The 16,641-nt window shown below is 41.7% G+C and overlaps 1 protein-coding gene across 1 annotated transcript in view; it reads left to right on the top strand.

The window, feature by feature from the left end:
• The window catches only part of LOC115541746 (transcription factor SOX-1-like), a 5,621-nt gene extending 3,574 nt beyond the window's left edge, over window positions 1-2,047 (top strand). Inside the window, 3 exon segments of the mRNA XM_030353593.1 lie at window positions 5-349; window positions 351-470; window positions 472-2,047. Coding sequence (XP_030209453.1) covers window positions 5-349; window positions 351-470; window positions 472-516 — 510 coding nt within the window. The 3' untranslated portion in view covers window positions 517-2,047.
• The last annotated feature ends 14,594 nt before the right edge of the window (window positions 2,048-16,641 follow it).

The raw sequence follows: 16,641 nt of genomic DNA, 5'->3' as shown, positions 1-16,641 counted from the left end.
CAAGAGGCGCAGCTCGCGTACAGTCAGCACCCGGGACCCACCGGGGAGCCACCCGCATCACCCGCACCACCCGCACCCCCATCACCACCACCACCACCCGCACAACTCGCCGCACGTCCACCGCTACGACATGAGCGCGCTGCAGTACAGCCCCATCTCGAACTCACCGAGCTACATGAGCGGCTCACCCCCAGGCTACGGGGGGCTCACCGGCTACACGCACCCGCACCAGAACTCGGGCGTGCACTCTCCCGTGTCCGGGGGCACGCACGGCGGGACTTTGGGGTCCCTCGTGAAGTCCGAGCCCAACGTCAGCCCCCCGGTTCCTACGACGCGCGCGCCTCCCGCCGTGCCCCACCGGGGACCTGCGGGATATGATCAGCATGATTTTACCGAAACGGAGAGCCGGCGGAGAGTCGTCCGTGCAGGGCAGACTGAACGTGCTGCACGCGCAGCACTACCAGAGCCCCGCAGGGGACGAGCGTGCACGGGACCCTACCTTTGACTCATATTTAAAAGACGGAAAAAGCGGAGAAATGGTGGAAGTACAGTAATTTATAATGACCGTAACGTAACCGAATGGTTGAATTCGGTGTTATTATAAAAGTGCCTGCTTTGGTGCAGACTGTGGAATGTATTATTTTTTTTTTTGTTGGTACATAGAATGATGTTGGGACTCACTTCTTTAAAATATAACGAATAGGCCTAATATACATTTTATTTGAGGATTTAAGTCTGGATTAGACTCTATCTATGGCCGGGCAGATGTTGTTCACCCTGGAACTGAGAAGGTCGATGCCAAGTTTGTAAACGAGTCCTATCCTGCTTTGGATTCTTCTGGGATTTATATTTTCTTCGTGGAACTCAAAGTCCCGCCATCTTTAAAAACCAATGAAATGTTTGAGGATAATGTTGTTCCACCAGTCAGTAAGTCAGTCAGCTTGAACGTGAGCGTGTTTCACAGCAAATTCCTATTTAAAAAATAATTTCAAAGTTATGCTTGCAAACATGTAGGTCAGTGTTATATGGATTGTTTAGTTGTTGTAAAATGATGTTAATTGTGAATAAATAGGCTTATTGGCTGCAGAAAGAAACTTCGTAGTTCAAAATGTTTATGATTGCTTGCGCATCGGTACCAACACTGGGTGTAGAGGGTGGGCCCTTTGGAGTTACTCAACCAGCCATCGTCCAAGAAATAACATGTTTGACATTTTTGACCATCCTTCCAAACGTTCATTCAGTTTAAAAAAATCTCACAACTATGATTGAACGAATTTCTATTAAATTTATCTAGGCCTATATTTTATTTAATAAAACTTCAAGAGGAAAACGTTTTATTAAGGCCCCAGTTGAAGCGCCATTAAACCCACATATGCAGGAAGAGATTCGGCGAAAAATATCGCGTGACAGCAGCCGTAGCGCGTGGGCTCCACATGTAGGCTACATACATGTCACTGTGTCGACACAGGATTAGACATATCGCGAGATATCAGGCGGTGCTCAGTCTGTATACATATATATTTATAGGCCTGCATAAGGTCCCGCTGAATTATATTGTCTTGTTTTAATTAGGCCACATTGATCATGTTATTGTTTTGAATTATGTTACAATCAATCATGAATATAATAGATAATTGTATAAAGAAAACGGGACGATTTGAAAGCTGGATTTAGTGCATATTTTGCTTATTCTTATTATTTATTAAATTGTTATGTTTGGCCTTTCAGGCCTAAATAGCATAGGGCCAAGTTTAGGCCATAGGAACTCCGGATATGCCCTTATTTATATCGATAACTGTGCCCCCAGACTGATCATTTTAAACTTCTGCTGGAGTTGGAAAAAAACAACCGACATATCGCAAGAGTGAGAGCATTTCACACCTTTCGTTTGCTAAATTCGGGCAGAATTGACATTTTTCTTTCGTAATGATCAACTTGATAATAGTCATATTGTCAAACATTTGTACTCTTGTACTTTGGCACTGTTCTACTTTTTCTGTTATTATTAAATCAGAAATAATCATAATTAATAGGGATGATTGTACTACTTGGGCTCGGGCTGCTTTCTTTATTATTGTAGACCTTTGTTGACTTGTTGTTTCACTCTTCTTAACATTCGGAAATTATTCCCAACCTTTTGGGATTGATGCTGATGCGTATTGAAAAGACTTCATTGTCTATATTTTCCTTTCCAAGACAGACGCCATTAAATCGTTGTCAGGATATTTTGGATTATTAATGCAGTTTCAGCGCTATCTCTTGGCACCCCAAAAAACACGCTTAACGTCTTCAGTGAACTTGTATACCACTCTCGGGGCCTTCGTTGTGACGTCACAAAGTAATGTAATACGGCAGGTGTTCCGCGTGCATGACTGTTTTGTTACACGGATGACAATGACGTAGGTCGGATACGTTTAGGGCCAATTGTCCCGCGGCAGGGTGCTGCTCGAATTGCGGGGAGGGCCGGTGAAAGGGGGGGGGGGGGGTCCTTTGAATGAAGGGGTGATCATAGGGGCGGGGGTCCTTCAGAAAGAAGGGGCGATAAAGAGTGCCGGTGGGGATGTTTTTTGTTTGAGGAGAAGGGATTAGTAATCAATTCATAGAAAAAAAAAAAAAAAACTTATAGTTAGTCCCACTTGAATCGACTGAGCGGCCAAGCGCAACCCGTGACCACGCGCAGACGAGACTGCTTTTCCTTCGGACCTCAGAGCGAGCTGCACAGCGGGCAAGCAACACAAACAACATCAACTTTACCACTAGTTACAAATGTCAAGGTGGTGCTATTAGCATTTTGTAATGTATTCGGCATCTTTTCACAACATTTCGACATCTATTTCTCTTAAGAGCTGGGTTAAATTATTTGACAATTTACCAATCAACCAATTTAGGGCGCAACACTATTGAAGTGCTCCGACAAATGTGTTTGATTTTGTGTATTTTAATTTCCATATATGACTATAGGTTTATACCAAACCAAAAATGTTATTGGCATGTTATTATTATTGCCGTAATTGATGTCTAATTAAAGTTGATCAAAGATGCTTTCTCTATATAAATTGAGAACAGACTCAATGTTCGGTTTAGTGAAGCTGTTTTACATACTACATCGTAGCCTAAATGTCCCTCAATAACATGATGTATTACGTTTTAAATGCGTTCAAATTATTCCTATAAATCAACCTAATCGACACCGATTATCAAGTCAGATATAACTAGGTAACTCAATCAAAACTGCCGTTACTGTAAGCCTTCAAAAGCCCTTTCTGAAGCACTGAACTTGCAATTTGCAATGTTATCCCATATTCCATGTTATCTTAGAAGATTTGAAAAGTGAGAAGTTAAACGACTTAGACCTGAGTTATCTATGCTGGGCTTCCTCGCTCTCTCTCTCTCTCTCTCTCTCTCTCTCTCTCTCTCTCTCTCTCTCTCTCTCTCTCTCTCTCTTTCTCTCTCTCTCTCTCTCTCTCTCTCTCTCTCTCTCTCTCTCTCTCTCTCTCTCTCTCTCTCTCTCTCTCTCTCTCTCTCTCTCTCTCTCTCTCTCTCTCTCTCTCTCTCTCTCTCTCTCTCTCTCTCTCTCTCTCTCTCTCTCTCTCTCTCTCTCTCTCTCTCCCCCATCTCCTCTCTCCCAGGAAACAATGACCGGATGAAACGATAGAAGGTCACGGGACAATGAAAGCAACAGAGACAGGTGGTGAGCACGCGGGCGTGGCGGTGTACACCCATACCTCGCTCTTATATTTCATAACCCTATGACGCATACAGCGGGATTGGACAGCGCGCGCGTCTTGTCTGTCTATCTAAACCCCGCCCACCCCGTGTCATTTGGATAATCGCCGGCAGTTGATCACGCCTCCGCATATTCCTCTCTCCTCCTCACGCCTCATCGTCCGTGTTGGACCCGGTTCTGTCGACAGCAGATTATGCGCACCGATTGCGCGAGAAAGAATGTGCCACGAGAAGATTAGCAGGGCCGCAATAGAGGGGGGGGGGGGAGGGTTGATGAATTCCTCGCGAGGAGGCCTTATCGTGCAATTACACGTTGACACGTTTCACCGTTTTTCAGCCGTTTAATCCGAAGCGCCCCCCCCCCCTCCCTTCCTTCTTGCAGAAGCGTCCCAGATTCTGGGCCGCGCGACCACGAAGTGAGGCTGCCGCTCTTTTTTTGCAGTGCGCATGTGCGTGTACCCGTTTGCACCTAAGGACATATCTGTAAAGTTGATGTACGTTTAGGATATTTCAAATCAACATGTTTTCTTTTCAATACATTTAAACACGTCAGAGCAGTACACTGGAGAGGTACAATAATCGTATGCGTGTAGTTGCATTAGCTCAGTTGTATATGTAGGCTTCACAATTGCACAATGTATATTTATCAAAAGCAACATATCAAGCCTTTAGATATTCCAGTGGTGGTTATTTATTCATCTCTTGATGGTCGAGCCTTTTTAGAAAGACCATTGTCTCGCGTTGACAGGGTAGCGCGCAGACCCCGAAACGCGCGTGCGCGAGCTGCAACGGTTCTCAATTAATTAAGAACCTTTTCATGACAATCAATTAGAGAGTAACCTCCCGGATGTCCCGCGGGACCTATAATCATCACTTGCCGTCTGCTCGAGCCGAGGCCACCGGAGACCCTCGTTCACAGGTTCCCCGCGGAAGATGAAAGCGAGGCGTCTCCTGTGGGAGCCATCACGAAAGACCTATTTTGTGTCTAAGAAGTATAAATTACGGATTTGTTGCGCACGGTTTCTGGCCTGAACAACACCCCCCTTCTGAGGGATGTTCCTCCCGTTTATTCAATGTATTGATCATTGGAGCACGGCGTCTCATTAAAGCGCCACGCATGTGTTTGACTGCGGAGGTGAAAGTAGTAATTGTGCTATGAAGGAGAGCTTGATTGAAACATCCGCCGGAGTTCAAAGGTGCGGCGGAAATCAGTGACTCGCCTCGAAAGTAAAATGACCTAATATGGACTTTCCTTCTGGTTTGCTTTCAGCGTTTATGGCAACGTACCAATTTCTGATTCTGCAATGATCACAAAGTGAAATAAAAAAAATGAAAGCTGCTTCACAAATAAAGCTGTAATCTCAAACACTGTAGGCTGAAACACAAGTGTTTGTGCAAACTTTCACAATGAGTTGAGGAGTGCCATCAAGGTATAACTTATACGCAAATGATCCATTCTATTGACTGAAATAAGATGGAAAAGACATCAGGAGAAGAATTTCCGGAGAGCTTGCACTGTTGCATCATCACACCATCATTTGAACCTAGTAGGCCTATTCTGTGAGTCATAAAAAACACAACTCCCTTGCTAGCAGTCATGATGCAGGTTACGGATGAGCTGCTCTGCGGTGTCCTCGTTCGCTCTCGCAGAATAACTAAAAAGGTATCAAATGGATTTATGGGGACATCACCCAGAGCAGATATAACATCCACAGAAGGGACAGTTCTGTCAAATATGTGCATGCATCTATAAATGTTTTGGTGTGCATGTATGTGTGTGTGTGTGTATGTGTATTTGTGTGTGTGCGTGTGTGTGTTTGTTTGTGTGAGTGTGTGCGTGTGTGTTTGTGTATTTGCGTGTGTGTGTGACTTGGCTTAAACAGTATGCTAATCTGCGGTGTGGAAGTGGATTTGCTGTATAGAGGAGTGTGACAGACACATGCTTGTTAGCGATAGCCCGGCTAAAGATTCCTACACACACACCCACCTCCTTGATCCACTTACAGAGTCCTGCACACTGACTTACGGTGACTGTGTTTCTCTCTCTCAGTGTGTGCGTGTGTGTGTGTGTGTGTGTGTGTGTGTGTGTGTGTGTGTGTGTGTGTGTGTGTGTGTGTGTGTGTGTGTGTGTGTGCGTGTGTGTGTTTGTTGTCATTCGTGTAGTTCTTTGCATGTATATTTATTAATATTTCTTGCTATGGAATACTTCTTAGTTGGTGTGTGATTTTTCTGTGAGTGTTTTATTATAATGGTTGTTGATTCATTGATGCATGTGATGCATGTGTGTGATGCGTGAGTGTGTGTGTGTGTGTGTGTGTGTGTGTGTGTGTGTGTGCGTGTGCTTGCATGTGTGTCTGTGCGTGCATGTGTGTGTGTCATGGTTGTGACCAGATTAAACACAGAGAAGGTTGAGTTGAGAGAGTCTGAATTTGGGTTGCATGCACACACACACACATACACACGCACGCACACATGCACACACGCACGCACACACGCACACACACACACACACACACACACACACACACACACACACACACACACACGCACACCCTCCCACACACATGTAGGCTCCCATACAACGTTGACATACTTAGCTAGGATATAGAATAGAATTGCTCACTTTCATTCTGTAGACAAACTCCACTGCTCCATAGTCTGAGAACAAATATACAATTAAAAGCTTTATAACAAATAATTATACGAAAAAAAAAATACCCTCAAAGGGAACCACAGTCAACTTTAAATTTATCTAGCATTTTTCCTCCACAGCTATCTGAATTGTATTTTTCCCCCATGCAGTGACTGTTCTGCCCATCCTACTTAAAGAGCCCCTATTATACCACCAGGTGTGAGGTGGATATGTCTTGGACCCTTTCCACTTGTGACAAAACAAGGTAGACTGTCCAGATGTATGGTATAGGCACTGGTTGGACAGTCCTCATTTGTGATATCACAAGGGGCAGAATCAATTATGATAACGAAATACATAAAAAAAAAATCAAAAGGTAAATGTGTCAAATAAATGCAAATAAATAAATGAGAATGTGGTTTAATGCACCGTTAGGCACCGACTGAAGTCTGCCAATACTTTAGCTACAAGGTAAATCATTGCACATACTTGGTATTCATTCAAGTACAGTCAGCATCTCTGTGTTTTCCAAGGAACTCTGTGCTTCCACAGTTTGACCCAAACACAAAGCTATACGATCTAAAGTATAAAGCGCCATTTTGCTATATGGCGCTGTTGGAAGAGCAATGAGCGAGGCAGTGGAGTAATCACCTGGAGCCAGGGCCGGTTAGCAACACTTTTTATAAGTCCCATTTGAACACTGACGGATCCCCGAAACCCAGCACCGCTCACTGTGTGTGTTGGCGTGCGTGCGTATCCTACGCATGCATACGTTCAGTCGAGGGCAACGGTCTGAACACTTGGTTGTTGTTTTTTTATGCATTTCTTTCTTTCTTTAGATATATAATTTTGTCGTTCCTCCAAATTGTGTAACCGAGCGTTGCTAAGGTGCTTTAGCTATGGGATTAGCTGAGCTGGCGTTGCGCTGGCATCCAGGACATTCCGTGGCACTGGCAGGGAGGAGGAAAGAAAGACATGGAGGAAGGGGGAGAGAGAAATAAAGTGTGAATAAGTATATGAAAAGTTGAATGAAATAATAGGAATAGTGTTAACAAATGCAATAAAAAATTTGCTTGACTGAAAAATGACCCTACATTTCTGTGTGTACACTAATACATGGAACAATTTGATTGGATGAAATATTTAGAATAAATAACAAATATTTAAAGATTTTAAATATAAAATGTTTAACATTGTGCTAAATAATTGTCAAAAAATGTTGACATGACTTTACAGAAGGTTTGCACATTCTGTCACAAGGTGGACATTTTCACATACCTCGCCATCGATTTGTGCCATCACAAATAAGTCTTACTTTGCAATTGTTTGGGCATCACATTGGCATTCAGTATAAATTATAGAATAGTAGTTAAAAAGAGCATAGCAGTAAGATAACAGTAAAATATAGCATAGCAGTAAAATATAGCAGTTTATAATAGCATAACAGTAAAATAGCTGTAAAATAAAGCAAGCATAGAATATAGCATAGCACTAAAGCATAGCATAACAATAAAGTACAGCATAGAACTAAAATACAGCATTAAAGTGAAATATAGTATCACAGGAAAATATTGCACAGCATAGAGAGAAAGAGGGTATTAATTCGAGAGGGTGAATGGGAGAGGAGGAACTCGAAGACTGTTGGGTTTCAATGGAATGACATATGTTCGCCCTCCCTCTCTTCTTCTCCGTCAATCTCTCCATATCTCTCTCCATCTCTCCCTTTCCCCCCCTCTCCCTTCCTCCTGCCCTCTTTCTCTCTCTCTCTCTCTCTCTCTCTCTCTCTCTTGCTCTCTATAGCTCCCCCTCTCCTTCTCTTTCCCTCTCCATCCCACTGTCTTCTCCCTCTCCTTCTCTCTCTCAATCTGTCCCTCTCAGTCTTCTCTGCTCTCTCCCAACGTCCCCATCTCGCTCTGCCCCTCAAGCTCTCCCCTCTCTTTCTCCTTCTCTCTCCCTCCCTTCCTCTCTCTCTCCCCCCCTCCCTCTGTCTATCTCTCTCTCCCTCTACATATATTACAGACAGTTGCATCAGTCTTATTAACCCAGGGCAACATCAGCCATTTTAATCGACTGTAACAAAATACACATATATTTATCTAAGTGGCGAGTGTTGTAAATTTAGACTGTGAAATCATTGACTTGCTGCTGACAAGTCGTGTGCATCTCGGTATCAATACTTTTTTTTATTTTATAGAATATTAACACAAACAAGAAGATGCCCAGAACCACTGACACCAGCAGATATGTTGCATGTTTCTTCAGTTTAGTGGATATATGTTTTGAATGTGTTCTCGAAATGTTCTCATTACTTTCAATATGTTTTCAGAATGTTCTCAATGTATTTTTTCATGCCTCAATATGTTTACAATATGGTCTCAGTATGTTTTCAATATGTTGTTAAGGTTAATATTTGTGTGTGTGTGTGTGTGTGTGTGTGTGTGTGTGTGTGTGTGTGTGTGTGTGTGTGTGTGTGTGTGTGTGTGTGTGTGTGTGTGTGTGTGTGTGTGTGTGTGTGTGTGTGTGTGTGTGTGTGTTGTGTGTGTGTGTGTGTGTGTGTGAGAGAGAGGGTTACAGGTTCTCTGCGGCCAAGGGCCGGGTTCTATGGGGCAAGTGTGGTTTGTCAGGTTTCTGGTTACTAGACCCTGTCCCCAAAAACCGCCATCGACCGAGTGAACCTGAACCGCGCGTGTTTAGACACAGTTCACACACTGAACTGCCCCGAGAAAGCAGGGCAGATTTTTCTCTCTATTCATTCTCTCTCTCTCTCCCCATCCCTCCCTCAAGCTCTTTCAGTATATGTGCGTACGTCCTTGCTTTGATGTGTGTCTCTGTGTGTGTGTGTGTGTGTGTGTGTGTGTGTGTGTGTGTGTGTGTGTGTGTGTGTGTGTGTGTGTGTGTGTGTGTGTGTGTGTGTGTGTGTGTGTGTGTGTGTGTGTGTGTGTGTGTGTGTGCGTCTGTGTTTTTGTGCATGTGTGTGTGTTTGCTGGACACTTGAATTCAAATCTCGGTTGCTTGGTCATTGTTAAGTCTGGCTTTATAGCTCCATCCCTCCATCTCTCCCTGCCTTTCTCTTTATTCCAGAAGTTTTGTTCCGTCCTATCATTGTGGGGACCAGGACAGAGTGGGGTTTGGGTCTGGGCCCTCACAGTATCGGCACATTAACATCACATCCCATTTTTCATACAGTATAGATCGCTATTTAAAATGCAACTGTCCCATTCCCATTCCACACATCTCTGACCAATACACCAATGGCCTATCCAATAGTTGCAAATACTTCCTCTAATTAGTGTTGTGTGTGTCCATATCTTGTTTGTGAATAGCATCTGGTGTGTGGTTAGATGTCTGATTTATTTGATCGTTTTCATAGCTAGAATTTCGTAGCTAGAATTTGTCCTTGACAAATTTCCACCGTTCTTCAACCTGGGTTTCAGAGAGAGCTACGTCTATGAACTCAAAACGATTTCAAACAATTGGAGAAATACTCAAAATGTCTCCCGTTCCTCCTATTCTTTCTCACTCCATGCGTTTAGGGTTGGGGTTAAGGTTACGTCGACTCCATTGTGGGACAAGTAATTCAATCTAGCATGGTGTGCCCAACTTGTGTGTATGTGTGCGTGTGTCTGTGTTTGTGTGAGTGTATGGGTGTGTGTGTGTGTGTGTTAAGTCAACAGGGTTTCTATTTCATCCACTTATCCCCCTCTAGAAATAATCATATGATCACATGGGTGCCTGCACAAACACACAAACACACATGCACAACAACAACACACATGCACGCACACATGGGCATGCACACACACACTACCCTTTTCATCCTTTTGAACAGGACGAAATATGCCATTACACATTATTTTTCTAGTGTATGCACACAAAAAACCACAACTATGCACACAATTCAGAAAACTTGAACCACATTTATCAACATCGAGACTCCAAACTGCTAAACTCAAAGCACAATTCCATCGTTTTCACTTGTAGAAAAATTGTAGTTCACCTGGAAAGGTGTTTGAATATAGTGTGGATTTTTAATGTGTATTTATTGAGTGGAATCGGGAATTGGGGGGTAGGGAATCATGTTATTGACAATGAACCCATGCCTCATTGTCCAGCAAATTCATAGAAAGTGCACAGTGAACACAGTGTCCACCGAGATTTACACTATGATCACTGAGTCCAGAGTCAAAACCATTGCACCATTGAACCATCTTTTCCACAAAGTGCTTCAAATGGAGTTTACATACCAACAGTTTCTCCAACATGGAGGACAATGAACTGATGTACAATTCGTAAAACCTGGTGAACTTATGCTTCGCATTATTGACAAATTGGCTGGAGAAAGCGTTGGTGGAATGGGAACAAAGATCCATCATAAGCAGCTGACCCAGGTTGGATTTCCGGCCAATGCATTGATACCTTTTAACAAATGCCAGAACAATCAAGAATCTGGGGATTGATACTGGGATACTTTAGTGTTGAAGGAAAATTCCAAACTTTGTTGATGATAAGGGAATGTCGTGGTGCATGTCTCTTCTGAGATATCTGTGAGTTTATGCTGTGAGGTATCATTAATTTCTTTTCGAACAATACTGTTGGTGGTAGAGTGGTGAGCATAGCTGCTTCCATAGCAGTTGACATGTTTTAGATTCCCGGCCAAGGCATTGAACTACTTCAACAATCCAAGGATTATTCAGGTCTTGGACGATTGATACTGGTTCATTTTATTAAAGGACAATCTAAACTTTGTTTGTGAGATGGAAAATCATGGTTTTTGGCTCATCTGAAACCTCTATGAACTTAAGCTTTGACGTATCAATTATAATTTTTTGATAATCAGCGTTAGTGGAATAGTTGTAAGCATAGCTGCAAGCAAATGACCTGGGTTTGATTCCCGTCCAATTCAATGAAAATCTTTAACAATGACACCACGATTCAGGAAAGGAACCATTGATACTGGGGTATTTTAGTGGTCAAGAACAATTCAAACTTTGTTCATGAAAACAGAGTGTCGTGGTGCAGTGGCTATTCTGAAACCTCTACGATCTGATACGGTTGCATATCATTTTATTATTTTTTTTACTTATACTGTAAAGTATCATTTATCATTTTTTGAACAGACGTTTTGGTGGTATAGTGGTGAGCATAGCTGCTTCCTAAGCAGTTGACCCAGTTTTGATTCCCGGCCAATGCAACGACAATCTTTAACATTCCCTGGACTTGGCCATTGATACTCAGAAGTTTTAGTTGTAAACGATAATCCAAAATGTCATTGTTTTTTATGCTCATCTGAAACCCCTGTGAACTTATTCTGTCAGGTATCATTTGTATTATTTAAGGTAAGCATAGCTGCTTCCCAAGCAGTTGACCCGGGTTCGATTCCCGGCCGATGCATCGACAATCTTTAACATTCACTGGACTTGACCATTGATACACAGAAGTTTTAGTTGTAAATGATAACATAAAATTTCATTGTGAAAAGGAAATTCGTGTTTTTTCTGCTCATTTAAAATTTATTTTGTCTGGTATCATTTGAGGAATTCAATGTAAGCGTTGTTGGTATAGTGGTGAGAATAGCTGCTTACCAAGCAGCTGACCCGGGTTTGGATCCAGGTCAATGTATCGACAATCTTTAACATTCCCTGGACTTGGCCATTGATACACAGAAGTTTTAGTTGTAAACGATAATCCAAAACTCAGGTATCATTTGAGTAATTTAATGTAAGCGTTGGTGGTATAGTGGTGAGAATAGCTGCTTCCCATGCAGTTGAACCGGGTTTGATTCCCGGCCATTGCATCGACAATCTTTAACATTCCCTGGACTTGACCATTGATACACAGAAGTTTTAGATGTAAACGATAATCCAAAATTTCATTGTGCGAAGGAAATTCGTGGTTTTTCTGCTCATCTAAAACTTATTCTGTCAGGTATCATTTGTTTTAATTAACAAAAGCATTGGTGGTATAGTGGTGAGAATAGCTGCTTCCCAAGCAGTTGACCCGGGTTCGATTCACGGTCAACGCATCGTCAGTCATTAACATTCCCTGGATGTGGCCATTGATACACAATAGTTTTAGTTGTAAATGATAATCCAAAATTTCATTGTGCGAAGGAAATTCATGGTTTTTCTGCTCATCTAAAACTTATTCTGTCAGGTATCATTTGTTTTAATTAACAAAAGCATTGGTGGTATAGTGGTGAGAATAGCTGCTTCCCAAGCAGTTGACCCGGGTTCGATTCACGGTCAACGCATCGTCAGTCATTAACATTCCCTGGATGTGGCCATTGATACACAATAGTTTTAGTTGTAAATGATAATCCAAAATTTCATTGTGAAAAGGACATTCGTGGTTTTTCTGCTCATCTGAAACCTCTGAATTTATTCTGTCAGGAATCATTTGGTTTGTTAAAACTCAGCGTTGGTGGTATAGTGGTGAGAATAGCTGCTTCTCAAGCAGTTGAGCTGGGTTCGATTCCCGGCCAATGCATTGTAGTTCTTTAACAAATGTCGGCACATGAAATATTGATCCTAGGATATTTAAGTGGACAAGAACAATCCAATCTGTTTGTGAGAAGGAAGATCGTGTTTTTTATGATAATCTGAAACACCTGTGAACTTATTCTGTCAGTTATCATTTGTGTTATTTACGGTATGCGTTGGTTGTATTGTGGTGAGAATAGCTGCTTCCCAAGCAGTTGACACGGGTTCGTATCCCGGCCAATGCATTAAAGTTCTATAACAAATGTTGGGAAATGAAAGATTGATACTGGGATCTTTAACGGAACAAGAACAATCCAAACTTTGTTTGTGACCAGGGAATGGTCAAGTCCATTCCCTGGACATGACCATTGATACACAGAACTTGTAGTTGTAAACAATAATCCAAAATTTCATTGTGAGCAGGAAATTCGTGGTTTTTCCGCTTATCTAAAACTTATTCTGTCTGGCATCATCTGTTTTATTTAAAGTAGGCGTTGGAGGTATAGTGGTGAGCATAGCTGCTTGACCGGGGTTCGATTCCCGGCCAATGCATTGTAGTTCTTTAACAAATGTCGGCACATAAAAGATTGATTCTGGGATATTTTAGTGGAGAAGAACAATCCAAACTTTGTTTGTGAGAAGGAAGAGCGTGTTTTTTATGATCATCTGAAACCCCTGTGAATTTATTCTGTCAGTTATCATTTGTGCTATTTAAGGTAAGCGTTGGTGGTATAGTGGTGAGAATAGCAGTTGACCCGGGTTCGATTCCCGGCCATTGCATTGTAGTTCTTTAACAAATGTCGGCACATGAAAGATTGATTCTGTGATATTTTAGTGGACAAGAACAATCCAAACTGTTTGTGAGAAGGAAAATCGTGTTTTTTATGATAATCTGAAACCTCTGTGAACTTATTCTGTCAGGAATCATTTGTGTTATTTATGTTAAGCGTTGGTGGTATAGTGGTGAGCATAGCTACTTCCCAAGCAGTTGACCAGGGTTTGATTCCCGGCACATGCTTCGTAGTTCTTTAACAAATGTCGGCACATGAAAGATTGATTCTGGGATATATTAGTGGACATGAACAATCCAAACTTTTTTTGTGATTAGGGAAATAGTTGTGTTTATGCTCATCTGAAATCTCTTTGAAATTATTCTGTCAGGTATCATTTGAGGAATTCAATGTAAGCGTTGTTGGTATAGTGGTGAGAATAGCTGCTTTCCAAGCAGCTGACCCGGGTTTGAATCCAGGTCAATGTATCGACAATCTTTAACATTCCCTGGACTTGGCCATTGATACACAGAAGTTTTAGTTGTAAACGATAATCCAAAATTTCATTGTGAGAAGGACATTCGTGGTTTTTCTGCTCATCTGAAACACCTGTGAATTTATTCTGTCAGGTATCATTTGGTTTTGTTCAGCTCAGTGTTGGTGGTATAGTGGTGAGAATAGCTGCTTCTAAAGTAGTTGGGCTGGGTACGATTCCCGGCTGATACTTTGTAATTCTTTAACAAATGTCGGCACATGAAAGAATGATTCTGTGATATTTTAGTGGACAAGAACAATCCAAACTGTTTGTGAGAAGGAAGATTGTATTTTTTATGATAATCTGAAACCCCTGAGAACTTATTCTGTCAGGTATCATTTGTGTTATTTACGGTAAGCGTTGGTGGTATAGTGGTGACAATAGCTGCTTCCCAAGCAGTTCACCCTGGTTCGATTCCCTGCCCAATCATTAAAGTTCTATAACAAATTTCGTGACATGAAAGATTGTTACTGGGGTATTTTACGGAACAAGAACAATCCAAACTTTGTTTGTGATCAGGGAAATAGTTGTGTTTATGCTCATCTGAAATCTCTGTGAACTTATTCTGTCAGGTATCATTTGAGTATTTGAAGGTTAGTGTTGGTGGTATAGGGGTGAGCATAGCTGCTTCCCGAGCAGGTGACCAGGGTTCGATTCCTGGCTGATGCATCGACAGTCATTAACATTCCCTGGACTTGACCATTGATACACAAAAGTTTTAGTTGTAAATGATAATCCAAAATTTCCTTGTGAGAAGGACATTCGTGGTTTATCTGCTCATCTGAAACCTCTGTGAATTTATTCTTTCAGGTATCATTTGCATTTTTAAAGCTCATTGTTGGTGGTATAGTGGTGAGAATAGCTGCTTCCCAAGCAGTTGAGCTGGGAATGATTCCCGGGCAATGCATTGTAGTTCTTTAACAAATGTCGGCACAGGAAAGAATGATTCTGTGATATTTTAGTGGACAAGAACAATCCAAACTGTTTGTGAGAAGCAAGATCGTGTTTTTTATGATAATCTGAAACCCCTGTGAACTTATTCTGTCAGGTATCATTTGAGTTGTTGACGATAAGCATTGGTGGTATAGTGGTGAGAACAGCTGCTTCTCAAGTAGTTGAGCCGGGTTTGATTCCCGGCCAATGCATTAATGTTCTATAACAAATGTTGGGACATGAAAGATTGTTACTGGTTAGTTTTACGGAACAAGAACAATCCAAACTTTGTTTGTGATTAGGGAAATCGTTGTCTTTATGCTCATCTGAAATCTCTGTGAACTTATTCTGTCAGGTATCATTTGAGTAATTTAATGTAAGCGTTGGTGGTATAGTGGTGAGCATAGCTACTTCCCAAGCAGTTGTCCCGGGTTAGATTCCTGGCCATTGCATTGTAGTTCTTTAACAAATGTCGGCACATGAAAGATTGATCCTGGGATATTTTAGTGGACAAGACCAATCCAAACTGTTTCTGAGAAGGAAGATCGTGGTTTTTCTGCTCATCTGAAACCTCTGTGAATTTATTCTGTCTGGTATCATTTGTTTTTTCAAGCTTCAGCGTTGGTGGTATAGTGGTGAGAATAGCTGCTTCTCAAGCAGTTGAGGCGGGTACGATTCCCGGCCAATACATTGAAGTTCTTTAACAAATGTCGGAACATGAAAGAATGATTCTGTAATATTTTAGTGGACAAGAACAATCCAAACTTTGTTTGTGATTAGGGAAATCGTTGTCTTTATGCTCATCTGAAATCTCTGTGAACTTATTCTGTCAGGTATCAATTGAGTAAATTAATCTAAGTGTTGGTGGTATAGTGGTGAGCATAGCTACTTTCCAAGCAGTTGTCTCGGGTTCGATTCCTGGACATTGCATTGTAGTTCTTTAACAAATGTCGGCACATGAAAGATTGATCCAGGGATATTTTAGTGGACAAGAACAATCCAAACTGTTTGTGAGAAGGAAGATCGTGTTTTTTATGATAATCTGAAACCCCTGTGAACTTATTCTATCAGTTATCATTTGGTGTGTTTATGGTAAGCGTTGGTGGTATAGTGTTGAGAATAGCTGCTTCCCAAGCAGTTGACCCGGGTTAGATTCCCAGCCAATGCAGTAAAGTTCATTAACAAATGTCGGGACATGAAAGATTGTTACTGGTTTGTTTTACGGAACAAGAACAATCCATACTTTTTTTGTGATTAGGGAAATACTTGTGTTTATGCTCATCTGAAATCTCTGTGAACTTATTCTGTCAGTTATCATTTGGGATAATTACGGTAAGCGTTGGTGGTATATTGGTGAGAATAGCTGCTTCTCAAGCAGTTGAGCTGGGTACGATTCCCGGCAAATGCATTGAAGTTCTTTAACAAATGTCGGCACATGAAAGTATGATTCTGTGATATTTTAGTGGACAAGAACAATCCAAACTGTTTGTGAGAAGGAAGATCGTGTTTTTTATGATAATCTGAAACCCCTGTGAACTTATTCTGTGAGGTATCATTTGTGTTATT

The sequence above is a fragment of the Gadus morhua genome, chromosome 4, assembly GCF_902167405.1.
Source record: "Gadus morhua chromosome 4, gadMor3.0, whole genome shotgun sequence".
Lineage (NCBI taxonomy): Eukaryota > Metazoa > Chordata > Actinopteri > Gadiformes > Gadidae > Gadus > Gadus morhua.
The sequence above is the reverse complement of the archived record's forward strand: the minus strand, read 5'-3'. Positions and strand labels throughout refer to the sequence as shown.